General features: G+C 52.5%; 1 protein-coding gene across 1 annotated transcript in view; it reads left to right on the top strand.

Annotated features, from left to right (window-relative positions):
* Positions 1 to 27,526, top strand: part of GCN1 (GCN1 activator of EIF2AK4) — a 62,199-nt gene that overhangs the window by 9,248 nt on the left and 25,425 nt on the right. Inside the window, 31 exon segments of the mRNA XM_021007926.2 lie at positions 754 to 885; positions 2,752 to 2,860; positions 4,608 to 4,706; positions 4,791 to 4,925; positions 5,411 to 5,479; positions 5,585 to 5,693; positions 6,205 to 6,279; positions 8,388 to 8,516; positions 10,639 to 10,689; positions 11,238 to 11,336; positions 11,607 to 11,780; positions 14,104 to 14,256; positions 15,063 to 15,155; positions 15,994 to 16,069; positions 16,160 to 16,319; positions 17,193 to 17,307; positions 17,310 to 17,381; positions 17,527 to 17,651; positions 19,040 to 19,218; positions 19,501 to 19,594; positions 19,919 to 20,032; positions 20,120 to 20,318; positions 22,222 to 22,377; positions 22,769 to 22,956; positions 23,557 to 23,637; positions 23,919 to 24,062; positions 24,701 to 24,828; positions 25,029 to 25,218; positions 25,458 to 25,528; positions 26,026 to 26,191; positions 26,636 to 26,830. Of these exon segments, the coding sequence (XP_020863585.1) occupies positions 754 to 885; positions 2,752 to 2,860; positions 4,608 to 4,706; positions 4,791 to 4,925; positions 5,411 to 5,479; positions 5,585 to 5,693; positions 6,205 to 6,279; positions 8,388 to 8,516; positions 10,639 to 10,689; positions 11,238 to 11,336; positions 11,607 to 11,780; positions 14,104 to 14,256; positions 15,063 to 15,155; positions 15,994 to 16,069; positions 16,160 to 16,319; positions 17,193 to 17,307; positions 17,310 to 17,381; positions 17,527 to 17,651; positions 19,040 to 19,218; positions 19,501 to 19,594; positions 19,919 to 20,032; positions 20,120 to 20,318; positions 22,222 to 22,377; positions 22,769 to 22,956; positions 23,557 to 23,637; positions 23,919 to 24,062; positions 24,701 to 24,828; positions 25,029 to 25,218; positions 25,458 to 25,528; positions 26,026 to 26,191; positions 26,636 to 26,830 (3,880 nt within the window).

Below are 27,526 nucleotides of genomic sequence, written 5' to 3'. Positions count from 1 at the left end.
CTGGGTGGAATTATCTCGAGAGCTCCTGGTTTTAGTCTCGTGATCTGATTTGCTGGATTTTCTTTACTGTTTCGTGTCAGACTTGCTCTGTGGGAGAGCCGCTCACCTTGCTTCTCCTGGAGCTGGCCTGTCTGTTCAGATGTACTGATGGGGACGCTTGTCATCCCGTGGGGTGCCTGGCTGACTCAGGAATGATGTAGCTGAGAGCCAAGTGGATGTCTGTCTTTTTTGGGATCTCCAATCCACATTCCAAGTATTAATTATTCATCCGAGTCCTGTTTGGTCCCTGTAGGTTGGGACTTCTGGGGGCAGCACTAATGCTCTGGGATTTTGCCCTTGGCTCTGTGGTGGTTCTCCCTTTTGAGTCAGTTTTCCCAGAAGTTAGCTTGGGAATGCTAATGGTTCTTCATCCCCAGTAAACATGTGACACCTTGGCTCTCTCCTCATTAAATCATATTTGGGGTGGCAGAGAAAGAAGGGCTCTCTCCTAGTGAGAAATTGTCTGAACTGATTCCACCCTCCAAAAAAATTTATAAAGGTCTTAGGGCAGCTTGGAAGGCTCCGGGTCTGGCCTGCTGAGAATCTCCCATGTGCTTTGTGTGGGGCAGCCGAGGCAGAGCATTTGGCTCCTAAGAGAGGGGATGGGCCAGCCGGGCCGTGGAGCAGGAGGCTGCAGCCTGTCCGGGGAGGGGTGTGCGGGCCGGCCGGCGTAACTCGTTACACCTCTGTGCCTGCTTTCCACTCTTCCTGTAGAGATGCGGCGTCTCGCAGAGCCCTGCAGTCCACAATCCAGCAGCTGGCGGAAGCCCAGCCCGAGGCCACCGCCAGGAACCTGCTGCAGTCTCTGCAGTCTTCAGGGATTGGAGGCAAAGCAGGCATGCCCAGGTAAGGACCGAAGGCCTCTCTGCATGGACCGCCCAGGAGCGCCCCGACGGGGTTGGAGAAGTGGGTCTGCCCACCAGGCCTTGGGCTGCATAGGCTCGTCCTCTCCTGTTACTGGAGGGAATGTGAAGGTGCTCTTGCCTGGGTCAGAGCCTTGGGTGGCCATGGGATCAAGGAAGTTCTAGGGCTGAACTTTTAGCAATTTGTTTATCTGTATACGTGCATATGCGTACCCCCCATTCGACAAGGAGGTCATATGTATAATCATTTATAACCATTTTTATTTGATTAAAAATGATGTAATTTTCTTTTGTGCCTTGTTTTGCATTTTCTTTTATTCTTGTTCATATGTTTGAAGGCTGACACAGGTCATTGGACATTACACCAAAAAGCCTCATATGTGTGTATTTCCACAGAGGTATAAGTAGATACTTATGGAAACCATACATGTGCATATATTATACACACAGAACACATGCGTGTATACACACATACACGTACGTGCATGTGTGTGCATCTAGAGATGTGCGCGTGTATGCGCATGCACACATGGATTTTCATAGTTACTTCGAGCTACCTGTGTCAGCCTTCAAATATATGACCAAGAATGGAAGACAATGCAAACACAGACAACCAAAGAGGAAAACTAAGCGAATCAGTCAATTACAAATGGTTATAAATGCTCTCTATAGCTGCCTTGTGGTATGGATGGGTTATTTTGTTTGGGACCACTGAGTCAAGAGCATCCTAGCTGAGAGGACTCTGGGGAGGCCACTGAGAGCAGCTAGCCGCGTGGTGGGAGGCCCGCTTGTCCTTCTCGGGAACATCTGTATAACAGGGATGATGGTGCCTGCTCTAGCTCCCTCAGGGTGCTTGAAGAGGGGAGAGGTTTGGGCAGGCCCTTTGGAAACTTGAAAGCACCAGAAAGCGTGGTGAAAACCAAACAGATGGGGGCAGCTAGGTGGTGCAGTAGAGAAAGCACCGGCCCTGAAGTCAGGAGGACTTGAGTTCAAATCCAGCCTCAGACCAAACACTTGACACTTATTAGCTGTGTGACCCTGGGCAGGTCACTTAACCCCAATTGCCTATAAAAAAAAATTAAAAAAAAGAAAGAAAGAAAGAAAACCAAACAAATGTAAAATGCAGTGAGGTGGCACAAAGGCCCCCACACCTTATACTCAGCGTTAATTTCAGTGTTAATTTTGTTGCAATTAATGCCGTTGTCTGTATTTGGAAAGTTTTGTTCTGTAGGCAGCGTAGGGGTGCAGTCATAGAGTGTTGGACTTGGACTTAGGAAGACCTGAGTGCTGATCCCGACTCAGACTAGCGTGTGACGCTCAGCAAGGTGCTTCCCTTCTCTGGGCCTCAGTTTCCTTAAGTGTAAAATGATGATGACAATCTCATTTACACAACAGAGTTGTTGTGAGGATCCGATGAGAGAATGTCTATAGAAGTGCTTTGGGAATAAGTGTTTTTATAAATGATAACTGTTGTTATTTATTATTATTTGTTCTTCCTTCTTCACTCTTTTATTTCATCTGAATCTTTCCACGTTCCTTTGGATTCGTGATTTGTTGTCGTGTCGTGACTTCCCGTCATGTTAATGCGTGCCGTTCCCCGGACGCACCCCGTCCTGCCGCGGGGAGGCTGGATTTCGGGACTTTGCTTCCCATCCACAGTAGTCCCCAGGGATCGTGCCTCTTGCCTCACGGCCCGTTAGCATTCTGCCCCAGACGCTGTCGAGCAGATTCAGCTCACTCTCCTGGCCCATCCTAGGTCGCTGAGGGGGCGTTCCGGTCAGGTCTGTAGCGGGTGGGTCCTGTGGCCGGCCGCTGGTGCTCTGTCCTCATCTTCTCTCTTTCGTCCCAGCAAGAGCAGCGGATCCGCAGCTTTGTTGGCACTGTCCTGGACCTGCCTGCTCGTCCGCGTCGTCTTTCCAGCTCGGGCCAAGAGACAAGGAGAGACCTGGAAGAAGCTGGTGGGTAGCTCTGGGCCCTTGTAGAGCAGAGGAGGGAGCCGCTGGAGGCCCCCGGGAGGGCAGGCCCTCCTCCTTCAGCCTGGGTCAGCCCCCTGGGAGCCAGGTTTGGGGGCTGGCCTTCGCCCAGTCAGATCCGCAGTGAACCTGTCCGTGCGTGTAGCTTGTTACTTCTTGCTTTGGGCCCTCTCCTGACGGGTCCAGGCCTGTGAGGAAGCCCATTCTGGCGGTACAGGTTGGCCCTTGGTTCTGCAGCTCAGTTGTAGTGGGTTGTCTGGAGGCTCCGAGGGGTTAGGTGACCGACCCAGGGTCACCCAGCCTCAGTCTGTCAGGACTTGAACTTGGGTCTTCCTAGCTGTGAGAGCAGCTCTTGGTCTTTTTGCTTCCACCCCAAAAAGCCTTTGAGCTCTGCTGTAATCCCTGAGTTTTCTTCTGGTGTGTACGCTGGGCCCAGAAGACCAACTGAGCTGATTAGAAACGGATTTCCACAGGCTGTCCTCAGTGCCTGCACTCCCTCCTTCTTTGTCTCCAGTGCTGGCCTCCCCAGGGCTCACGCCAACTCCTGATTTCTGCAGGAAACCTTTCCTGGGCCTCCGTCATCTGAATGCCTCCCCTGGGATCGGCTCCAATTTACCATGTATATGCGCACGTGCAAATGCACACGTGTGTGTGTGCCTCTGGAGGGCAGGGACGTTTTTTCTTCTTCCTTTCTTTGTATTCCCAGCATTTAGCACAGTGCCCAGCACATAGTAGGCACTTTGTTGTTAAAATGCAGAAACCTGTCGGCGTAATTCTTACTTTTAATCACTGAGAGTGTGCTTTTAAGGGCAATCCCCAGGGTCTCGGAGCTTCTGATGGGATGGCCACAAGTCGTTGAATTGGTATTGAGGTTGGTGTCAGCACCAGAACCCTGCTTGGGCATGCTTCATTATGAAGTAGACAGTAGGGCTGCTTGTGGCATAATGGGAAGTGCTGGAGCCGGGAGATCTGGGTTGGAGTCCTGCCTCTGACTCCTTCCAGCAGCATAGGCAGGGCGCCTGAGCCCCCGAGCCTCAGTGTCCTCTTCCTCCTCACAGAGTTGTTGGGGGGAGGGGCCTTGTAGACCTCAGAGCACCCCAGAGATAGGAGGGGTCTGTTGGGGTCATCTTGGGAAGGTGCCGTGATCCAGTGGGGAAAGTCCCCGCCTGGGCATCTGCGCTGGCATTGCCACGTGTGCGCTGTGGGACCTCAGGCCAGTGGCTTTGCCCCTCCGGCCTTTGGCTTTGTCATGTGCGCAGAGGGGACGCTGGCGATCCTTCTCTTAGTATCCCTGTGAGTGGCCCACGTGGTGGCTGCAGGTCTAGCCCTGCCTGGTGCTGCCTTCACTCCCTGCACCGTGGCTGTGCCTGTCCAGCGAGCATTTATTCAGAGCCTGCTAGGTGCCAGGCATTCCCCCGGGGAGAGAGAGCTGGGGAAGCTGGTATGCGGTTGTTGCCAAAGTGGGTGAAAGGGCAACAGGTCCTGTAGAAGTGCCAGGCTCTGAGCTGGGAGGCCTGGGGCCAGCGCCATGGATGGGAGGAAGAGTTGGAAGGAGATGGCCCCGGGAGGGTAGCAGTGAGGAGGGCATTCCGGGCGGTGAGGACAGTGCAGGGAGGAGACCGGCCTGGCAGGAGCAGGGGCGTCTGTCTGTCTGGTGGTTGGGGAGGCACGAGCGTGTCCCTTCTCCAGTCGCCGCATCTGCTCTGATTGGGCTTCTGGTTGGTCTTGGCAGGTGGAGGTTCAGTGCCTGCTTCTGTTGGAAGTCCTGGGTGGCTCCCACAAGCATGCCGTGGACAGCGCCGTGAAGAAGCTGAACACGCTGTGGAAAGAGGTAGTGGAGGGTGCTGAAAGGGGCTGACCTTGGTGTTAGCTCTGGGGTCCGCTCCTCTGATGCCCTTGGTAATTCTTCCTCCAGAACGCGGGCCTGGTGGACCAGTACCTATCTGTCATTCTCAGCCTGGAGCCAAGCCAGAATTATGCCATCATGCTTGGGCTCCTGGTGCAGTTCTGCACGAGCCAGAAGGAGATGGACGTGGTCAACAGACACAAGGCGAGTCAGAGGCCCTGGGGGCCTTGCTCTGTCCTCTGGGCTTGCCCAGGGAAGGGCTCATGGTGCCTCTTCAGGGCCTAGCTGGGGTCAGTAGCAGAGGCTGGTCTGAGATGGCTCTGGGGGCTGGTGGATCCTGAGGGGCTCCGTGGAGACTCGAGCTTTTCAGTAGTGTCTGCGCTTGAGACGCAAGGACAAGGTTTCTGTCCCTTGTCCCTCACAGCTCCGTGTCTCACCATGGCCTGGAGGTGACCCCGAGTGTGCCAGCAGAGGCCAGGCCTGGCTGAGTTCAAAGTTGGGCTTCAGGGGATGGATTGTTTGGGCCTGACCTCGCTGAGCCCTGCCAGCTGCTAGTGAGGGGGCTGCCGCACGGGGGAGGGACTGCCCTGCAGTCTTGATTCTTGTTTGTGGAGGAGACCACACGGCAGAAGGGAGGGTGGCCCAGCGACCCGAGGAGAGGCGCTCTAACCAGGCTGTTATTTCTCCAGAGTGCTCTGCTGGATTTCTACCTGAAGAACATCCTGATGAGCAAAGTCAAGCCTCAGAGGCACCTGCTGGTGAGTGAGGGAGCCCTGGCGGCCCCTGCCTCGGCCCCCTGAGCCCCTCGGGTCATCCTGAGACTGCAGCTCGTGGGTGCTTCTCTGACTGAGTTCTCTCTGTAGGACAACTGTGCCCCAATCCTCCGCTACATCTCCCATTCTGAATTCAAGGACCTGGTACTGCCCTCCCTGCAGAAATCCTTGCTTCGCAGCCCTGAGAATGTCATTGCAAGTGAGTTGTAGACACCTCAGCTGGGTTGGTGACAGTGAAGGGTCACAGGCCGTGAGGAGGGCTGGTCCCTGGAGACAGTGTTAGTCACTAGGGTCAAGAGGAGAAGATAGCTCTGCTGGATTCATTTGTCTAATTGGATCCATCTGGAGAGGTGGCCCCTTAATTTGGGGAATGGAAAGCGTTGGGGAGGAGGAGAAGAGCGGGGTTATTTTTGGGTCCCTGGCTTTTCTTCTCCCTGCTGGGGCCATGGGGGACAGATGAGAACAGGCAGTAGTGTCTTCAGCAGAGCCCTGGGACAGCCTGGCATGGCAGCTGGCATGGGTCTGTAGAAGTGACTGGTCACATAGGGACACAGGCGGCTCCATGGTTCTCGCTTGGCTTGAGTGGAGAGATTGAACAAATAGACTCTTTGGAAGTGGCTTCCTGGACTTCAGTTGGGATCATCTTTGAGTTAAACTAATGAATCAATTAAATACACTTAAAACTCACTGTTTCCCACCCCCCCCTTCAGCTGTCTCCTGCTTGTTGGCATCAGTGACCCTTGACCTCAGCCAGTATGCCCTGGACATCGTGAAAGGCCTTGCCAGTAAGTGTCTTTTATAGGGAGGCACCTGGAATGCATGCTTCGCTGCTGCAGACGGGGTGAGGCTAAGGTCAGAAATGAGGTGGCGTGTTTACACTGGAGCCTTCCTAGGCTGTCCCTCCTGTGACCTGGTGCTGCGCCAGGCTGGCCTGGGGGGTGTTTGCTCTCACCTGTGTTCTCAGTTGTAAGATGAGAAGCCTGGACTTGGTAACCTTCAAGATCCCTTCCCCTTAGACTCTCACTCATGGACATAACCGAGTTTAGAGTGATGCAGTGTGCTTTTCCAATTAGTCATGTTTCTTGTACAAAAAAGAATGCTCAGTTAAAATAGGTAGGTGTACCTAGGTGTACATGAATTCCGACTGTGTTTAAATAGTTCTATCACTTTGAGACAGATTTGAAGAAATATAGATGCCTAAGTGCAGTTGAGTGCCTTTCTCACCAGTCTTCACTGTTGTTAATCCCTGTCTGTTCTCATTCTGTCGTTAGCTCTAATTGGCCCTGAATCTGCTCATTTAGAAATGAATTCTGCCTCTTTGCCATTCTGGTAGGGTGAGGAGGAGCAGCTAGCATTTGGCTTTTTATTTTTATTTTCTTGGAGAGACTTTTATCTAGCTATTGATAGGTGATTGGGGAAAGAAAGGCCCTTTTGGTCCTTCTCAGTTTGCTACCATCTACTCTTGCCTCTTGCTTTGTGGTCCAGCGGAAGACTAGAGGGCCTGAACTTTGGAGCTGGAAGGGACTTGAGAGGTTTCTCATCTTAGCTCTTGTATTTATGGATGAGGAAACTGAGACACAGAGGAAGTGCCCAGGGTCACCCAAGCAGTAAGTAGGGGAGCTAGGTTTAAGCCCAGGTCCGTGGTTGGTTTTTTAATTTTATTAATTTATTTTGATTTATCAACAATCACTTCCATATGCTTTTGAGTTTAAAATTTTTCTCCCCCTTCCTCCCCACCACGCTCCCCAAGATGGCACACAATCAGATACAGGCTATACATTTACATTCTTGCTAAACATATTTTCACATGAGTGACGGTGTAAATAAAAATTAAAACCAGTAGAAGGAACCATCAGAAAGAGGAAAAAAAATAGCAATTCAGCTTCCATAGCTCTTTCTTTGGACGTGGACAGCATTTTCCGTCCTGAGGCCTCTGGAGATATCTTAGATCCTTGTATTGCTGGGGAGGGTTAAATTTATCAATAGTAGTCATTGAATAACATGGCTGTTATCGTGTACAATGTTCTCTTGGTTCTGCTCATTTCACTCAGCGTCAGACCATACAAGTCTTTCCAGGTTTTTCTGAAGTCAGTCTGTTCATCATTTCTTATAGCACAGTGGTATTGCATTACATTCATATACCACAGCTTGCTCAGCCATTCCCCAATCGCTGCGCATCCTCTCAATTTCCAATTCTTTGCCACCACAAAAAGAGCTGCTATGAATATTTTTGTACATGTGGGTCCTTTTCCCATTTGTATGATCTCTTTGGGATACAGCCCTAGAAGTGCTATTGCTGGGTCAAAGGGTATGTGCATTTTTGTAGCCCTTTAGGCATAGCCCCAAATTGCTCTCCTAGGTCCATGTTCTTTAGCCATTCAGCAGGATGCTGCTAGGCTGGGCAGTTTCTGGGTCGTCATCGGCCTTGTTGGTTAGCGTTCAGCTTCTCCCCCTTTTCCTTTGCTGTGTTCCTCGGTCTCCATACTAACAGCTGCAGATTCCTTCTGCTTTGTGTAGTCTGGCTTCGGCCAGGCATCTTTGGGGTTGGTGTGCTGTGTTTTAAGTGGCACGTGCCCTTTTTTATACTTAGAATGAGACTTTTTAACAGGTGGGAAGGCCTCCCCTTTAAAGTGGGAGGGTTGGGCTGGATGATTTCCAAAGTCCCATCCAGCTCTCAGTCTTTGGCCCTGTGAAGGGAAGAGGTTGGGGGGTTGACATCTGGATACGCAATAACTGTCATATTGATGTAGCACTTCTGAGTTTTGTAAAACAGTTCATAGGATTATGTTCAGGATTCTGGAGTGAAGATTCCTTTACATTGCTTTATATCTAACTGAGGAATGACCCTGCCCTTCAGCTGAGTATGTTATGTCTTTGCATGTCTTCCCATTAGGTCAGCTGAAATCTAACACTCCTCAGCTGATGGATGAGGCCGTGGTGGCGCTGAGGAATCTGGCCCGTCAGTGCAGTGATCCGTCAGCGATGGAGTCCCTGACGAGACACCTCTTTGCTGTTCTTGGGGGTGAGTAGCCTTCTGGCGTGTCAAGTTGTAGTTCAGGAAATTCCCAGATGTTAGCCGAGACCTAGACTACCAGTACATGGTTGTTCAGTCATTTCGGTTGTGTCTGATTCTTCCTGCCCCCATTTGAGGTTTTCTTGGCAGAAATGCTGGAGTGGTTTGCCATTTCCTCCTCGAGTTCATTTTACAGATGAGGAAACCAAGGCAAACAGGGTGAAGTGACTTGCCCAGAGTCACACAGCTAGCAAGTGGCTGAGGCTGGATTTGACCTCAGGAAGATGAGTCTTCCTGACTCCTGACCTGGTGTTCTGTGTGCTACGGTGCTACCTAGCGGCCCGGACTGCCATTTCTACTCAGCCTATAATTGGGAAAAGCCTTTGTGGCTGTTCCTGGGTGACTTTTTTTTTTTAAACAGCTTTTTGTTGATGTTTTTAAATTTTTACATCACCATACTTTCCTCCAGTATGCCTCCCCTTCTGCCTCCCCCTCCCCGGGAACAACATAAGATATAACACATAACATAACAACCACGTAACAAGTAGTATTTTTAAAAGATGGAAAAAAAAAGAAAAAGAACAGTAAAAAAACCAGCCTAACTGAGCAGTATGTTGAAAAGGTCTGGAAGTGCATGCGCTGCGGTGGCTGTGGAGCTCCTGCCTCCATGAGGCTGGGGGGACGTTATTCTCGTGCCTCCTCTTTCGAGCCTTTTTCGTTCTTTGTGATTTTGCGACGCTCACGTTTGCTTTTCAGCGTGTGCTTATTCTCCCCGTGTGTGCCGCTGTCGTTTGCGATGCTGTGCGCGTTGCTTTTTGGAAGCCCGCCTCACTCCGCATCAGCTCGTGTAGATCTTTTCTTGCTTCTCTGTGTTCATCACATTCATCCTTTCTTGCAGCCCAGTAACTTTCCGTTGTTTTCATGTGCTACAGTTTGTTTTGCCATTCCCCGATGGTGGCAGTCTACTTTGTTTCCAGTTCTCTGCTATCACAAAAAATGCTGCTATAAATGTGTTTGTGTAGATGGGAACTTTTTTTTTTAATCAGTGGCCTCCTTTGGGCATAAACTGTGATGGATCAAAGGGGTGGACATTTTAATCACTTCATTTGCGTAATTCCAAATTGCTCTTTTTGTACACTCACAGCTTCACTAACAATGCACCAGTGTGTCTGTCTTCCCACAGTCTCTTGTTGCTGTCTCTCGTCATCTTTGCCAAATTTCATGGTGTGGGGTAGAACCTCAGAGTTGCTTTGATTTGTATTTCTCTTATTGTTATAATTTGGAGCTTTCTTTCATGTGGTTGTTTTGGGAACTAGTTATTCATCTTCCTTGACCGCTTCTCTATTGAAGAATGGCCATTAGTCTTTTTAAAAAATTTTTTTAAAGTTTATTAATTTATTTTGATTTATCAACAATCACTTCCATATGCTTTTGAGTTGAAAATTTTTCTCCCCCCGAATGGCTATTAGTCTTATACATATTGATTAGTTGTTCCCATATTTTGGATACCAAACCCTTATCAGAGAAGGTTCTTACAAAGATTTTTTTTACCTTTTGACCGCTTCCCTTGTTATCCTAGATGTAGCAGTGTTGTCTGTGCAGAAGCTTTTCAATTTCATGTGCTCAGTCATCTCTTTTATCTTTTGTAATGACTGCTATCCCTGGTTTGGTTAAGAATACATTTCTTCCTTATCTGTTTCTCTTTGGACTTTTTGATAGTATGATCTTTAATCAGGTTATGTGTTCATTAAGAATGTATTGTGGAATATGGTACAAAGTGTTGGTCTGATCCTAATTTCTGCCACACTGCTTTCTAGTTTTCCCATCGGTTTTATCAGATGGATGGTGCGTTCCTAAGTAATTTATGGTTTCTGGTTCATCAGACACTGGGTTGTTGAGTTCCATTGTTTCTGGTTCTCCCTTGTCTGTTCCATTGTCCTTTCTCTCTGTTTTTTAGCCAATCCCACATGGTTTTGTTGACTGTTGCTGTATAATATAGCTTGAGATCTGGAGGCACTATTCCCTTTTTGTCCTGGGTGACTTTTTAAGAGAAATGTCTCAGACTCCGGGTCCTACGTTTTTGGAATGTCTGGATGGCGTAGGTCTCGTGTTTTTGTTATCTTTTTGACAGGTTCTGAGGGGAAGCTGACCATTGTTTCTCAGAAGATGAGTGTGCTCTCAGGTACAGAATAGTAGGAGAGAGAATTGGGGTTAGTGGTAGGTAAGGCTGTGAGGAGATGAAGTAGGAAGAATTCCTTCCTGGAGCTTTGGGTTAGCTGAGGGCTCCCTGGGAAGAGGAGCAGTCCATAAGCATTTATCACAGGCCTCCTCTGTGCTAGGCCCTGGGGAGATGAGGACATAGACTGAAACAATCCCTTTTCCCAAAGAACTGGCACACTGATGGGGAGACAGGAAGGACATCAAGAAGCACATGCCGAATCACTAAACAGAAAGGGAACATATATGATGTTGTGAGGGTGGGCAGGCACCAGTGCTTGGTCACTCTGGAGAAGTAGAACCGAATGGAGAGAGGTGGTGGGAGGACAGGCCTTGGGAGCCCAGATGGGCAGCTGGTTGGAGGCCCTGGCAGGGAGAACACTGCCGTTGGGTGACACCGCCCTGAGCTGAGCTAGCCAGAGAAGAAGCAGAATGGCAGCTAGTCATCAGTCTGACTTGTTGGAGTCCTTGCCCCAAAGCAGTTACTGACAGCCGTGTCTCCTGCTCCTCTAGGGATCGGGAGTTTCAGTCACCACGTGGTCTCTGGGCTCTCCAGTCAAGCCCTGAGTGGGACTGTGGCCGAGCTCTTCATTCCGTTCTTCCAACAAGAAGGTGAGAGCTCACAGGCCTCAGGCCCTGAGTGGGCTGGGGCCAGGGGTTAGGGCGGGGTTGAGCCTGGGAGCCCTGAAGGCTTTTCTTTGACCGGTGGCATGAGAATCCATGTGGAGGGCTCCCTTACCTGTGTGCCTTCTCTCTGGAGTGAGCAAATGTCCCAGCTTCCCTTTGTCCACACTTGGCTGCTCCTTCTTGCTTAGCCTGCTGTAACCTGGTCAGTTTGGGTTGTTTGTATTTCCTTTGACTGGCCCCTCCCTCCTTTGCTAGTTCATGAAGGCACCTTGGTCCATGCTGTCTCCACCCTTGCGCTCTGGTGTAATCGCTTCACCACTGAAGTGCCCAAGAAAGTCATCGAGTGGCTGAAGAAGGCCTTCAGCCTAAAGACGTCCACCTCTGCTGTGAGACACGCTTACCTGCAGTGCATGCTTATCTCTTTCCGAGGTGAGTCAGATTCATCCAGCAGGGGATCTGGAACTCTGCCTCCAAAGGGGGCATGCACAAGAGAGCTGGGAGCTTTTTGTCCTCCTGTGTCCAGCGTAAGAGGCCTGTTACTACTTCACTTTCAACCAGACTTGGAAAACTCAGGGATTGGTCATGCTGAGGCCAGGTGTCTACACCTCCTCACGTAGGAGTCTGGAGCAGAAATCCAGAACCTGAATGCTAGCTGGAGGAGCTAGAGGGGGCCACAGACTCCACTTTCTGAATTTGTGGAAGCATGTTCTGATTCCTGAAGATGCAGTCTTATTCTTAGCTCACAGATGCTTTAGTTTGAGGAGTCAGCCTTCATTTTGTACTTATTTTAGAAAAAAGTCTGGGGGCAGCTAGGTGGCGCAGTGAATAATAGAACATTGGCCCTGAAGTCAGGAGGACCTGAGTTCAAATCCGGTCTCAGACACATGATACTCACTAGCTGTGTGACCCTGGGCAACTCACTTAACCCCAGTTGCCTGGCCAAAAATAAATAAATAAAAACAAACAAAAAAGTCTGTGCTGAGGTGACCACCTGTCCTGGTATGGATAATGCCAGCAGGAATTAAAGAGTTGGATGTAACCTTGGTCATTAGAAGCAGAGGAGTGGAGGTTTCATGTGAATAGAGAGGGCTTTATTTTTTTAACTTTTGAATGACATTTCAGACAACATAAAGAAAATTCTTAGAGCTTGTTTCCTTATCTACCCACTGCCAAGATGTATGATTTCCCTTTTTGATAGTTTGAGACTTTTGATGATTGTGATGAGAAAAATGCTTAGCCTATTTTTCATTCTTTTTTTTTTGGTGAGACGGTTGAGGTTAAGTGACTTGCCCAGAGTCACACAGCTAATGAGTGTTATGTGTCTGAGCTGGATTTGAACTCAAGTCTTCCTGACTTCAGGGCCAGTGCTCTGTCCACTGTGCCACCTAGCTGCCCCTTAGCATATTTTTGAATGTATGTTATTGCTATTTTTTGTTCTTATGTTACTTCAGTTTCTGAATATATCACTTCCCCACTGTACCTAGTGAGCCATCCCTTGTAACAAAGAATGAAAAAGAAAAAAAAAAGCGACTCAGCAGAACCAGTCAACCCCTCGACAGTGTCTGCCAGTCTGTGTAATGTCCACCCCATTGGGTTCCCAAATCCTTGGCAGATGTCAGAGAACACTGACAGAGAGAACTGGTGCTTTGTAGGAAATATCTCTTTGTGCCCTAGGTATTTCATCTGTAACTTGGGGAGAAGGGCTGTGTTAGTGGAGAGTAATGAAAGAGCCTTTATCCATTTTTTTTTCCCTAAAGAAAAAGAAGGTAGGGAGGCTTAGTGGGAAAAGCTTTGGACTTGAGTCAGGCCTAGGTATGAGTCTGCTCAGCTTTTTAGTTATTGTACTTCTGGGGGCAGATCCCTGTGCCACCGTGGATAAAGTGAGGCAATCTGGGCACTGTGAGGACAGTTGAGTCATGATTCTGAGTATAAGCCAAGGCCGCCTGAATTGTCCTGAGTCTCCTCTTAGAGAAGTCGGCAGGCTTCCCTGCAGAAGTTCAAGGGTGTTAGCCAGTTTGTGTTTTTGTTCCTGAGTCAAGGGCCCAGACAGCAGAGGGGTTTTATTGGACCTGTGCAGCACTAGGCACGCGGGAGCGAGCACAGAGCACATCGCCCTGTTCTGTGATGATGTGAAATAGGCCACCTCCACTTCTCTCCTTGGATCAACGGCTCAGACTGAATGGAAGCCAGTTTGTTAGTGTTTCAGTGGCTTACAGACAAAAGAAGGGAAACGAGTATTTGTTAAGCGCCCACTGTTAGCACCAGGCATTGTGCTGAGTGCTGGGCATACAAATACCAGCCAAAAGAAAGATAGCCCCTGCCCTCAAGGAGCTTACGTTTTTAATGGGGGAAACACCCTAAAGGGGACTAAAAAGCTGGTTGGGGGGAGGGATAAAGGTACAAGGTTTGGAAGTCAGGAGCGGGTCCTGAAGGGAATGGAGGCCCCGAAAGGGTGTCTTGTGGAGAGGTAATCAGGGTGAGGAGGTTAAAGGGCTGGAGGGGAAATGGCAGCATCAGCCCCAGTTTGCAGTAGTCTCCCCTCCACCTCTCCCTGCTCTGGGTTGGTTCAATAAAATGTTCCACGGAGGTTTTCATGTCTGAGATTGAAATCTGGTTGGCCAGTGCAGTTTTTGCTTTGCTGCATGGAGGATTTTTTTAAAAAGGAATTTAGGGTTGGTAATGCCTTCTTCAGGCAGGGCCCCTCATGGCCCCTAGGGGTCGTGGCTCCTGAGGATCTTTTCCTGTTCTACAGGTGACACACTCCTGCAAGGAATGGACTTTCTTCCCCTGCTGATCCAGACTGTAGAAAAGGCAGCATCCCAGAGCACTCAGGTTTCCATAGTAACAGAAGGGGTTGCTGCAGCTTTGCTGATCTGTAGACTCTCTGTGATCGACACACAAGCTGGTAAGGGTCATCGGGCTCATGGGAGTGTGGAGTCCGTGGGTGGGGTCACGTCTGGGTCTTGGCCTCTCAATAGGTGGGAGCTGGTGGGAGCAGAGTAGAGCTAGAATCTCTTCCCATCTCGCTCGTCGCCCTCATGTTGAGCTGGTCAGGGGAGAAGTCACTCAGTCTCAATGGGGAAGAGCCCCGGAGGAGGCAAAGCTCCGGGGAACTTTGTTCCCCTACTTTTCTAAATTGGCCTTCTGTTACCCTGGCCCCCAAGCACTTCCTGAGTCACGTAGAAGTGGCTGCTGGCATTTTTCAGTTCATAGTGCAGACGCCTGCATCCTGAACTGTGGATGGGGAAGATAGTGTTTTCTTCCTGATCAAATACGGCTCCTTTGTGAGACCTGGATGAGCTGCAGTATACGGGAGAAAAAGACCACACGGGAGTAGAATATCCAGGAAGGACTTCTTTGTACCTTTAGCGGCAGCAGTGTTGAACCTTCCATTCTCACGCCTTTTCTACTCCCCCCATTCCTCTGTGCTGCTCAGCTCCCACCTCCCCAGGGACCTCAGTCCTGCTCTGCTCTGCACAATGGGACCTGTTCCCACTGATTTCTGAAGGAGCATGTTAGTTCTTGAGATTGGGAGGCGTCTTTACCACTTGGGAGTTAGGCATAGCGAGGTGTCTGTGTTAGAGTTTTCCTGAGTAAGCAGCAGGACTCCCAAAGTGAACATTTGGGCGGCTGCAGGCTGGAGCAGGGGCTGCTTTGGGCTGAGGGTGCCCAGTGTGCAGCCCTATCACACATGGCTCCTTTTCCTTGCAGAGGCCAAGCTGAACAGTTTCTGGCAGCTGATTGTAGATGAGAAGAAGCAGCTTTTCACCTCAGAGAAATTCCTGTCGATGGCTTCTGAGGATGGTGAGTTTGTGAAGGCGTCGGCTGGACCCAGAGGGCCATGGAGCAGCCACGTGGCCCAGGGGTGCTTTGCCTTTTCTGTGTCCTCCACCATTGAGGGACCCCTGCTTGGAATCACTCTTCAGAGGTGTAGGATTACCAAGAAATATTGTCATTGATTGAATTTCACTTATCTAAACATTTAAAAAAACCACGTTTGCAGCCCCCAGGTTAAGACCCCCAGCTCTTGGCTCAGCTCAGCAAGCAGTGCCTCACAGATTCCTACAGGTGGGATCGTGGGGTTGAAGGTTCAGAACAGGGAGGAACCTCAGGGGACATCTAGTCCTCGTTATCCAGCATCACAGAGCCGTGATCTGAACCCAGGTCGCTGACCGCCTATCTTGTGGCTAGGCCCCAAGACGCAGGTTGGCATGCTTGGCCCAAGTAGGCAAGGACAGGTGTGTGGGGAGCATGCCTGGCTCATGCGGAGCCCAGGAAGTGTGTGGGAGAAGCTGGGAGATTTGTAGAAACAAGAAAATAATGGAGCTGTTCGATTGGCTGTAATTACAGCTGATTGGTTAATTGGTGCTGTCGAGAGGGCTTGCTTGTGTTTTACAGGGAACTGGAAAGCTTTGGCTGGTTGGTGGCATACTCATATCCCAGTGGGAGACAAAATGTTGGTCTAGTTCTGTGCGGAAAAGAAAGGGCTGCACTTTAAATATTGTTATTTGTGAAAAGTCCAGGCTTCCTGCACTGTTTTGGCTAATAATTAGTAATTTGGGAAATCGTTCTTCAGAATAACTTCCGATGACTGGGCCGGAGCTGCTTGTAGCTAACTGGTGTCTGTGCCTGTCTCTTGTAGCCCTGTGCACCGTGCTGCAGTTGACGGAGAGGCTACTCCTTGATCATGTGCACCGACTCCCTGGCAGCAAAGTCCAGTATGTATAGCTCGGCCCTCGGTCCTCTTCCTCGGGCTCTCTGGGAAGGCCCCTCGTGGCCTTTCTCAGCCACTGTCCCTGTGCTCGCAGGCAGTATCACCGGGCCCTCGTGGCCGTGCTCCTGAGCCGAACCTGGCATGTGAGGAGGCAGGCCCAGCAGACGGTCCGGAAGCTCCTGTCCTCTCTGGGCGGCTACACGCTGGCCCACGGGCTGCTCGACGAGGTGAAAGTCATCCTCAGCTCACACAAGGTGAGAGGATCTGGCCTGGGACATTTTGGGCTCTGGGCTCTTCCCTAGGGGCTGGTTCGGGTAATGGTAGTTGTAATGACTCGTCAGGTTGCGGTGTTCTTAAGACGCATGAAATGCTTTTCTCACAGCACACTTGGGAGACAGGTAGTATGCCATTCTCTCCATTTTGCAGATGAGGAAACTGAGGCTTAGAGGCCATGTGACCCCTAGCCAGGCAGCCTTGGAGCAGATGCTCGAACTCAGGTTTTGGGACTTGGAGGCTTGTGTTTTGTGGAGTCCAGAAGAGTTTTTCCCCTAGTCACTTTAGACTCTTTATTCTGTCCTCACCCCAGTTTCCCTTTTCTGTCCTTCTGAATGTTGTCTTTGAGTAACTTATCATTTAATATAGCGCCCTAATGAAATCCCAGGGCCTGCCCTCCTTTCTAATTGGAGCCGCACATCTGTGCCGCCCTAGGTCCTAGTGAGCAGAGCCTCTAAGAGCAGCTCTCTGAGTTGCCACAAGTCCCTCTGAAGGCGGGAAGTAGGGGGGCACACCTAGCCTAGCAGCAGAGCTGGCTGTCGGACCCAGGGCTCCTGTTACCTCTCCCCACCGCAGGCCCCTGCAGGGCTGCATGCCTGGAGTCAGCTCGGTTTCCTGGCCTGACCCTTGGTGTGCTCCTTTCCCGTTATCCTGAAAGGTTTATAGACGCAGTCACAGGTGTTTCCTCCCTGCCCCCTGTCCTAGCCTTGGGGACCCAGGACAGGAAGTCCACAGTCAGCAGGAACCCCTGCCAGGGCACTGGAGAAAAGGCCCGTTCAGAGAGTGGACGTGGTAGAGTCTTTCCTGTGAGCCTTTGTTATGTGCGTTGTTGGTGATGCATGCCGTCTTCGCAGGTGTTGCCAGTGGAGTCCCTGGTGACTGAGTCAGGGGAGTTGTCTGAGCAGGGAAAGGCCTACGTACCGCCTCGTATCCTTCAGGAGACCCTGTGTGTGATCTCAGGGGTGCCGGGCTCGAGGCTGACATTGCAGAGACAGAGAGACTGGCGCAGGAGCTGCTGATTGTCAGCCATCATCCTTCCATAGGTCTGTGGCTAGTGGGAGGAGGGATGGCGTGGGGACGGGGCGGGGCTCTGTCTCTTTGGCTGTATCGGGAAGGTGAGGTTTAGCTGGCCTTTCCACGAGGATGTGTTAGGAGGAGGGTTCAGGTCACCTTCCTTCTACCCCTCAGTTGCAGTGCAGTCTGGGCTCTGGCCAGCCCTCCTGGTGAAGATGAAGATTGACCCCACAGAATTTATAACTAAACACCTGGATCAGATTCTTCCCAGAATTACCACCCAGACAACCTTGAACCAGGTAATTGGCTCATGCTTGTCTGAACAATTGAACTGCTTTGATCCCTTGGGATGATGATGGGGGACAAGTCTGTCCCTGCAGTAAAGCTCCCCGGTGTCTCCGTGTAGCCCTCGTCTCTCTCCTGAACACTGATGTCTCTCCCATGATGTCTGGAAGGGAGTTCACAACCTGTCCCTCTGAACCAAGCTTCCCTGCTTCTGCTGAGGTGGCACCATCTGCAGAGTCCGTGGTGTCAGTGGCCCGGGTCTCTGACCTCGAAGCCGTACTCAGCATTTCCCTCTTCCCTGTCCTCACTTGGGAGTCTTGTGCCTAGCAGCCATTTCAGCGGTGTCGGGGGTCTCTGCTGACCTCTTCCTCCCTCATCTCCATCCCTTCCAGCCCCTTCTGTTCCCTTACGCAGTCATCTCCTGAGTGCAGGCCTGACCTCGGCTCCGAGCTCCTCTTACTTCCATCCATCTCCCTCACAGGCATCAAAATTAGTATGCTGAGATGGAAGTCTCACCATGTCTCTGCCCTGCTTGAAAACCCTTGCTTGGCTCTTTGTATTTGGAGGATAAGCCATGTCTTCTTCAGCCAGACATGTTGTACACGCTTCCCCTTCCCAGCTGCACGTCCAAGCTTCCTTCAGGGCTCCACTCAGGGGCCATCTCTGCTCACTCCTTGTCTCTGTCTCTCTCTCTTTCCCTCTCCTTTGTGTCTCTCTTTCTTTGTCTTTCTGTCTCCCTCTCCTCGTCTCTGTCTCCCTCTTCTCCCTCTTTTTGTGCCTCTCCCCATTCTCTCTCGTCTCTGTTCTTCTCCTTCTCCCTCCCCCCTCCTCTTTCTGTCTCTCTGTTTGTCTCCGTCTCCTTCTCCCCATCCTCTCTTTCTCTGTCTCTGTGTTCTTCTCCTTCTCCCTCTCCTTTGTCTCTCTCTTGTCTTTGTCTTTTTGTCTCCCTCTCCTCTCCCTTTCTCTCCCTTTCCCTGTCTTTCATCTCTCTTTCTTTATCTTTGTCTCCCTCTCCCTCTTCCCACCTCTGTCTCCGTCTCCTCTCCCATCCTCTCTTTCTCTGTCTCTGTTCTTCTCCTCTCTCTCCTCCATCACTTCTTACATCTCTGTGTACATGCTGTATTGCTTCAGTAGAATGTAAGCTTCTTGAGGGCAGGAACCATGTGATTTTGTCTTTTATCCCCACACTTTGTCTGTGGTGGGTGTGTGATCAACATTGGAGTTGGAGTGACAGGCGTGAGGAGAGGAGGGTGCCCTGGGGTGGGGGGTGCATCAGGAGGTGGGGGTCTCATGTGGCTTGCAGAGGAAGCCGCTTCAGGGGAGTGGAAAGGCAGTGTGGCATGGGGGAGTTCACAGACTCCAGCTCCCCGTGAGCCCTGACTCTATTTCTGTGCCTTGCCAGTCATCCATGAACGCAATGGGTTCCCTCTCCGTCCTGTCCCCTCATCGCGTCCTCCCACAGCTGATCAGCACAATCACAGCAGCGGTGCAGAACCCCGCCCTGAGCCAGGTGACCAGGGAGGAGTTTGCCATCATGAAAACACCAGCCGGGGAGCTGTATGATAAATCTGTGATTCCGAGGTGAGGCTCTGTGGACCACCTGTGTCCTCCTCCCCCTGCTGAGGCGAGCCAGGCAGGCCTGTTTCCTCTCTGCTGCGTCTCCCACCATCCATCACCTTCCTCCCCCTCGCCTTGTGACACCCCTCCCTTGTCTTCAGTGCTGCATCTTCTCTTTGAATGGCTTTGTGTACACGTGCATTTACTCGCTGGTGCAGTAGAGTGTAAGCTCCTCTAAGGCAGGGGAGGTTCGCGCTTGTCTGTCAGACCGGGCTGACCCCCCCCTCCTCTCTGTGGTGTTTCTAGTGCCCAGCAGGACAGCGTAAAGAAGGCCAACATGAAGAGAGAGAACAAGGCCTACTCCTTCAAGGAGCAGATCATTGAGCTGGAGCTGAAGGAGGTCAGCAGGCGGCCTTGGCCCGAGGACTTAGGCGGGCCATAGCTCGGGGGTCTCAGCACATCTCCAGGACCTTCTTCTTAAGAGGGTCCCGGCCGTCCTCCCAGGAAGGGGATGAAAGGGCCCCTGCAGGAGAGCTGCTCTCAGTGCTGGTGGGGCTGGGATCCCGATCCTGCAGAGAGGACGGGGCTGGAAAACGGGCCGAGAGAGGCCACCCGAGCGCTTGAGGGGAGCGGCCGTGGGGTCAGGGGTCCGCGGGCAGGGGGCGGCCGGGTCGTGCTTCCTCTTCCCCTTGGGTGGTGAGTGACCGCTCCTCTTCTCCTCTAGGAGATAAAGAAGAAGAAAGGCATCAAGGATGAGGTCCAGCTGACCAGCAAACAGAAGGAGATGGTGCAGGCCCAGCTGGACAAGGAGGCGCAGATCCGGCGGCGGCTGCAGGAGGTGAGTGAGCCGCGCGGAAGGCTTGGTGAGGCCAGGAGGCCTTCCCGGAGCGGGGCCAGGTTTTGATCCTGGCTGGTTTCCTTGCAGCTTGACGGCTTACTGGAAACCGCCCTTGGACTTCTGGACACCATTCTGAACAGGAACCCGCCGGGGCTGACCCAGTACATCCCCTTCCTGGTGCGCTCCTTCTTGCCATTGCTGAAGTCCCCGTTGGCTGCTCCGAGGATCAGGGGCCCTTTCCTGTCCTTGGCCGGCTGCGTCATGCCCCCAAGGCTGAAGACTTTGGGTTGGTACTTATTTGGTTGGTGCACGTGAGCTGGGGGGGCGGTAGAGGAAGGCTCCTCCTCATGTAGGACTTGGAGCTCTACAGAGTCATTTAGAGCCCTCCCCTCACTGTATGGATGAGAGGGGAGGGGCTGTGTCCAGAGCCACACTGTCTGTGGAATCATAGTAAGTCTCCAGAGCCAGGTCCCAAATCTGGGGCTCTTTGCACACCATTAAGCGGCTTCACATTTAAAATGAACAGTTAACATGTGTTTATTAAGCATCGGTTCCTGAATGTAAGGAGTTTATATTATCTTGGTGGCTACAGCATGTCCGTGTGTCACTACGATACAAGGCAGTTTGAGGCTTGAAAATCCACAGGAAAGCCAGGAGGTTAAGACTTCTTAGGAGAGCCACAGAGGAAGATGGGAGAGGCGGGGAAGGAGGGGCAAGGGAGGGCACTCTGGGCATGGGGACTGGCATGGGCAAGTGTCTGGAGGTGGGAGATGGGGAGTGTCTGGTTCAGGGGCTGGCTAGAAGCATCCTTGGGCCAGAATAGGCGGCTCATGAAAGAGATTTGTAGGAAGGCTGGTAAAATGGGTAGGAACAATGTGTGAAGGGCCCTGAGTGCCAGGTGGGAGAGGCAGTGCTGAAGGGTGATCTGGGAGGTCGGCTCTGAAGGGCCAGGGCCACCATTCGGGCCTTGTGGGGGGGGGGCTGTCAGGCCATGAGCCACTGTTTGTTTGTGGGGGTGCTGGATCTCTGTATTAGCTGGGGAATAGTCTGACCCCCTTTGGGGATCAGGATTGTGGATGCCGTCAAACTGGAAGGGCCGGGGCGTGGATTAGGAGCCAGAGAGGTCTTACTCTTGACTGCTCAGTTCACAGGAGCGGGGTGTGGGAGTGTGCTTAGACAGTGGGTGTTCTGAGAAAGGTGTGAGGGTTTGGGGGACCGAAGGCTCAGGATGAGTCTCTACGGTGCTCTGGGAGCTAAGAAAGGGAATGTGACCTCGGGCTGCATTCAGGGCATCTTGGATTTCAGGCATGGGAAGTCAGCAGGCCCTGGTCGGACTTGAGCCAGGGAACAGTGGTTAAAGAAGGACGTTGGTGAGGTGGAGAGCGTCCAGAGCAGGGCGGGCGGCCTGGTGAAGGGCCCTGAGGGTTGGTGGGAAGAAGAGGAGGGAGCTGGAGGGCGGAGCAGGGTCAGCCTGAGCCGTCTGCCAGGGCTGGAAGGATGCCTTGCCAAGGAGGGATGCTTGTTGGTTGGCTCCAGAGCACAAACAAGGGCCAGCTGTGGGGGAGAAGTTACAAAGCACTGACTGTGAGGGGTCTGGGCTGCCCCAGGAGGGCATGGGCTCCCTCGCTTCGGAGGTTTTCAAGCCCACAGTGAATGACCACCAGAGCATGTTAGAATGAAGATTCTTTTGGGCTTGGGTCCAACTGAATGGTCTCTGGGCTCTTTTGTAACTCTTGAGTTTCTGTGATTGATTCTGGGCTGTAGGTTTATTTTAAGTAAATAACAAGCTGTCCAACCCTCCCCTAGCTGACCATTCAGAATGGCTGCCCATTCTGGTGCTGGGTACATGTGTACCTGGGACATGAGAGCCTGTCAGCTAGTGGCCCCGGGGACAGCCTGGCCATGTGGAAGGGGTGATGAGGAGTCTTGGAGCTGGGGGACCTGACCACTGATTAGCTGTGGGTCTTTGGACAGATGACTTCATCTCCCTGTCTCTGTCTCCTCATCTTTGACATGGGGAGTGTGACACATGCTCCCTGCGGGGATTGGGATGATCACAGTCAGAAAAAGAAAGTCTGTCGGGTCTTGAGGATCCTTCTTGTAGAGGGGGTGGAGAGGCTGGTTCTCTCCTGCTGGGCATGGTCTGCCCGTGTGCCCATTTGACCTTGGTGCTCTTCTGTCCTCTCCAGGTACCTTGGTGAGCCACGTGACTCTGCGACTGCTGAGACCAGAGTGTGCCCTGGATAAGTCATGGTGCCAGGAGGATCTTTCAGCTGCCACCCAACGGGCCGTGAACCTCTTACACATCCACACCATCCCTGCCAAGATAGGCAAGGGAGAGCCAGGTAGGAGGAGCAGCCCTGCCCTGAGTCAAGTCTTGCTGTCTGACTGTTGCCTAGAGGGCCAAGGTCTTCTGTCTCTCAGAGCACCAAGGAAGGCCGTACATGGCATCCCAGTCTCCTTCCTGGGGTATTGGGGAAAACTTTTGCTTTTGTGTGGCTAGTTGCCAGGGTTTCTTCTAGTCCCTTTACCACCCCAGCCTCCATCTTGAAGGGAACAGGGTCACCCACTGTGGGTGCTGATGTCACTCATTTCATTGGGTCCAAAAGCCGGGAAGAGTAGGGGCTTTTCAGGCAGGTCTCCCTCCTTGGGTCCCGTAGGAGCAGTGGGCATGCTCGAGGGCGTGCGTTCTGGCCACTGGTTGGCCCAACATGGCTTCCTCTCCCTTTTCTGCAGATGCTTCGCCCTTATCTGCCCCAGCCTTTTCTCTGGTCTTTCCTTTCCTGAAGATGGTGCTGACTGAGACCCCAAACCGTAGTGAAGAAGACGAGCAGCTCATGGTCCAGATCTTGCAAATCCTTACTGTCCATGCTCAGCTGAGGTCGTCCCCATCACCCAGCAGTCAGGCCCTGTGGGTGGATGAGGTGAGGCTGCCAGGGGAGAGAGCTGCCCAGTGAGCCCCTCCCTGGGGAGTCGGAAGGATGCGATGCCAGCTGGGGGGCGTCGCCTCAGCCTGTCTCTTTGGCTGACCCCAGCAGCCTCCTTCTCCGTCTCAGTCTGGCCAGGACCTCCAGCATTCTGCCCCAAATGGGTTTTTGACTCATTTACTTAATGAACTTTGGTTCAGGTCCGGAGTCTTATTCAGTTGCTCTAACGTCCAGGGGTTTAAGAATCCAGTTTGCTCACGAGTGTCCCCCTTGGTCTCCTTCAGTAGACCCATGGCTTTATTCCTTGAAAGCCACCTGGAAGGCGAGGTTTTTAGGAGAAAAATTCCCAATATGCATTCTACTTAATCCCCCTAAATGAGTAGTTGGGCAGTTTTGTGTGGATGGGCCTGTTCCCTGCCAGGGTTAACATTCTTGGTGTGCACGGTACTGGTGTCTGTGGCAGCGACAGTGGGACAGGGGCGGTGGGCCACAGGGCGCATTGGTGTGGGGGGGATGCTCTTCTCATCCCACCCAGCTCGGCCACCAGTTTCTTCCCAAACCTAAGTATCTACGTCATGGCATGGTATTCCTTCCTAGAACGGACCTGAGTTGCTGCCTCGGACGGATATGCTGCGGCTTCTGACGGCAGTGATTGGAACCGGCTCTCCCCGCCTGCAGGTGCACCAGCTCTCCCCTGTCCTGGCCGCCTCTGGGGCTTGGCTGTCTGAGCTGCCGGTTTCCAGCTTGGTTGGTTTTGCTGGCTTGGTCTGTGAGCCCTTTGTGGGACGACCTTGGAGGCCGTTTGGCTCTTGCTGTCCGCTTCACGGGCCTGGAGACAGAAGGGGCTCTTCATGTCGTAGTTCTTCTGCTGTCTGCGGTGCTGTTTGCTGGGGGGCGGGGCTTTAGCCTTGCTGGGTCCTGGTCCATACAGTGGATCTGAGAATCCCTGTCCTTCTTAGGGTCTGGCTGCAGATACGCTGAAGGCCTTGTGCGCCAGCAGCAGCGGGGATGACGGCTGTGCTTTTGCGGAACAGGAGGAGGTGGACGTGCTGCTCCAGGGCCTGCGATCCCCGTGCTCCAGTGTGCGGGACACGGCCCTCCAGGTGTGTAGGTGCTAGCTGCCCCCTTCACTTAGTGCAGTGTGGCCTCTTCCCCCTGGGATCCCGGAGGAGATCTGGGGGAGCTCAGGTGCCCCTGGGCCTCATGGCAACTCCCTCCACTTACTTGTGGTTGTGTGTGGAAAAGGTGTGACCTTCAGGTGGGAACCAGACAGGTTCTTCCTGGGCCCCGTCACATCGGATCATGATAATGAGAGCGAGCATGTATAGAGGGCTTTAAAAATGCCTACAGAGCCCTTTATACATGTTGCCTCCGTGGAGGTAAGTGCCTTCTTACCCTCGCTTTATAGATGGGGAGACTGAGCCCTGGAGAAGGGAAATGACCCACCCAGGGTCTCAGAAAAGAAGTAGCAGAGCTGGGATTTGTCCTGAGGCCTTCTTCCCCCAAGCCCAGCACACTTTGCACTGCAACATGTTGTCCCTCCCTCTGGCTCTCAATAGATCTCATGGGCCTCTTGGCTGGGGTGGTGAGGCCATTTTCCTCCTGTGCCGCTGCTGCCTGTGGCTTTGTGAGAGCCTTGGACCCAAAGATAATGGACTTGTTGACAAGACTCTGTGTCTCTGGCTCAGCATGGCACCTCGTCTCGCGCCTGGGAAAGGGCTGATTTTGGTGCTTGTCTTAGGGCTTGGGGGAGCTCCAGATGGTGTTGCCGACCCCTGACAGTGACGAGAAGAATGGCCTGAATCTCCTGCGCAGACTCTGGGTGGTCAAGTTTGACAGCGAGGAGGAGATACGGAAGCTGGCCGAGAGGTGAGAGCTGGTGCTGGCCGGCTGGGAGGGCTAGCCTTCTGTCTCTTTTTAAAACCGAGATCAGGAGGTGCTTTCATGCTGCCCTCCACACCTCCTGACTCTATTTACCTTTGGACGTCCTGCTTGTGCTTGTGTTTGGGGAGCAGGCCCAGGCAGGGGGAAGGGGGAGTGCCTAACTCCCCCATATTGATTTCCTGCAGGCTTTGGGAGACCATGAACTTGGAGCTTCAGCCTGACCTATGCTCCCTGTTGATCGATGATGTGATCTATCACGAGGCTGCGGTTCGGCAGGCTGGGGCCGAGGCCCTTTCCCAGGCTGTGGCCCAGTATCCCCAGCAGGCTGCCGAAGTCATGGGGAGGCTCATGGAGATCTACCAGGAAAAGCTCTATGTGAGTTAGCTGGACAGAAGGTCATGACAGGCCACGGGGAGGGTGTGTACTCGTCGTCACCTTAACTTGACATGAATGACCAGAATGATTTAGGGCAACTGCAGGTCTGGTCTTTGTCTACCAGAGAGCAAATGGTGGTGCCAATGGGATGGATTTCTTGTTTCTCAGTCCTTGTGAGGAGCTGGTGGACTTGGCTGATTTGATTTGGCAAATCCTTGTGACCAGATGATCTCTTACAGAGGCCACCCCCAATTCTGGATGCCCTGGGACGAGTGATCTCAGAATCTCCTCCGGATCAGTGGGAAGCCAGGTATTTGGTGACTTCAGCACTCCCCAGACAGAGTTTTTGTAACTGATGAGGAATGGCGCAGTACCTGGGGAGGGGGGTGCTGCTTTCCAATGCCCTAGAGCTGGTGTCATCTGGCCAGTGTCCTCTTTGGGCATCGGTTGGAGAGTTGGGAAGGGACTTATTCCCTTGAGGGACTGACGTGGCCCCGCTTTGTCCCAGTGACCACATTAGCAGCATCCTTACTTCAGAAGGACCTTGTCTCCTGTCATTGGTCCTTTTATTTGTATGACATATTTCTGAAGAGAGGGGGAGGGAGAAGTAGTGCTGTCTCCATTTTACATGTGGAGAAACTGAGGCACAGCAGTAGGCTCACCTGCTTACTGTAGTAAGCTAAGACTGGAGAAGTTGAGCAGTCCTGGCGCCCTCGTGGCTGAGGCTTCTGACAGCAGAAGCCCTCGGGGTGGGGTGGGGTGAGGGTGGGGGAGGCTGCTGTCATTGAGTCCCTGCCTTGGACCCAGGTGCGGCCTGGCCTTAGCCCTGAACAAGCTCTCGCAGTACTTGGACAGCTCCCAGGTGAAGCCGCTCTTTCAGTTCTTTGTTCCTGACGCCCTCAATGACCGCAGCGCTGATGTCCGCAAGTGCATGCTGGACGCTGCCCTCTCGACGCTCAATACCCATGGCAAGGTGAGGGGGGTGGTATTGGGAGGAGCGGATCTCACAGGGGCCGTGGTTAGACATGGACACCGTCCTCGGAGGGCAGAGTGAGAGACGGGCAGCTGTCCCTCTCTTGCCACCGAGGTGGGCAAAAGGAAGGGCAGAAAGCTGAGTCACAGTGTTTGGCTAAAGGTTGGTGCTGTCTTGCCGGGGAAGCCCCATGTCCCAGACAGGGAATCTGTCCTTCTCACAAAACTTGCAGTGAGGCTGTCCTCGGGTGCCAGCATCCTTGTTTTTCTGAAGGATTTTACCAGGCAGTGCAGCTTTTGTCCTTGTTCCCAGTGGCATCGTGGCCGGGGTGCTGTCTTCAGGCTCAGCCCCCCTGCAGCAGAGGCTGCCACTGTCCTGGGCTCTTGGAGGATTTAGCCCAAGGTGGCAAGTGTTCAGTGACCTTGGGGGTTCTTGGCTCTTCAGGACAACGTCAACTCCCTGCTGCCTGTGTTCGAGGAGTTTCTGAAGGATGCCCCCAATGATGCCAGCTATGATGCCGTCCGGCAGAGTGTGGTAATCCTCATGGGCTCCCTTGCCAAGCATCTGGACAAGAGCGATCCCAAAGTGAAGCCGATCGTGGCCAAGCTGGTGGCCGCTCTCTCCACTCCTTCACAGCAGGTACTGGCCAGTCAGACCTGGCACCGTGTGATCTTGGGTGTGAAGATGGGTGGCCCCTCCCACCTTGTGTTGTCTCCACAGCTGGTTAGGGAGGGAGATTGGCAGGAGGGGGCTATGAGTGGTCTGGGAGGGGCTGGAGGGCGCTCCAAGCATGACACATCTCCCCTGGATGTAGATGGGAGACCCGGGTGCCACATGTGCTGTGGTGGGGCCGAGGGGGCAGTGGAGTGATGGTGGCCCGGCCTCAGGAAGCCTTGGCTTCAAGAGCTGCCCATGTGGCACATGCTGGCAAGTTATCAGTGGACAGAGCACCAGGCTTGGCGACAGGGAGACCTGAGTTCAAATCTGACCTTGGGCGCCTCTAGCCATGCAATCCTGGTCAGGTCACTTCAGCTCTGCCTGCCTCAGTTTTCTCAGCTGTAAAATGGGGTCCCTTGCCCTCCCAGTGCTGTTGTGAGGATCCAGTGAGGGTAACACATAAAGCATTTTGCAAACTTTAAAGTGCTATGTATGTGCAAGCTCTAATTGCTCCCTGAGGCTTCAGCCTCGTCTTTAAGAGTGAGCTGCAGAGTAGGCGCTGGCTGTTTACCTAAGAAACCTCAGATTCAGGTCCCCCTCCCCCCAAAAAAAGGGTCCATCTGGGGAGGAAATTAATTTTCCCTAAGAGATCAGCAGTCCCTGAAGCAGCCCCAGGCT

This window comes from Phascolarctos cinereus, unplaced genomic scaffold, assembly GCF_003287225.1.
Source record: "Phascolarctos cinereus isolate Bilbo 61053 unplaced genomic scaffold, phaCin_HiC Scaffold_4;HRSCAF=312, whole genome shotgun sequence".
Lineage (NCBI taxonomy): Eukaryota > Metazoa > Chordata > Mammalia > Diprotodontia > Phascolarctidae > Phascolarctos > Phascolarctos cinereus.
Note: the sequence above shows the minus strand (reverse complement) of the source record. Positions and strands in the feature narration are given on the sequence as shown.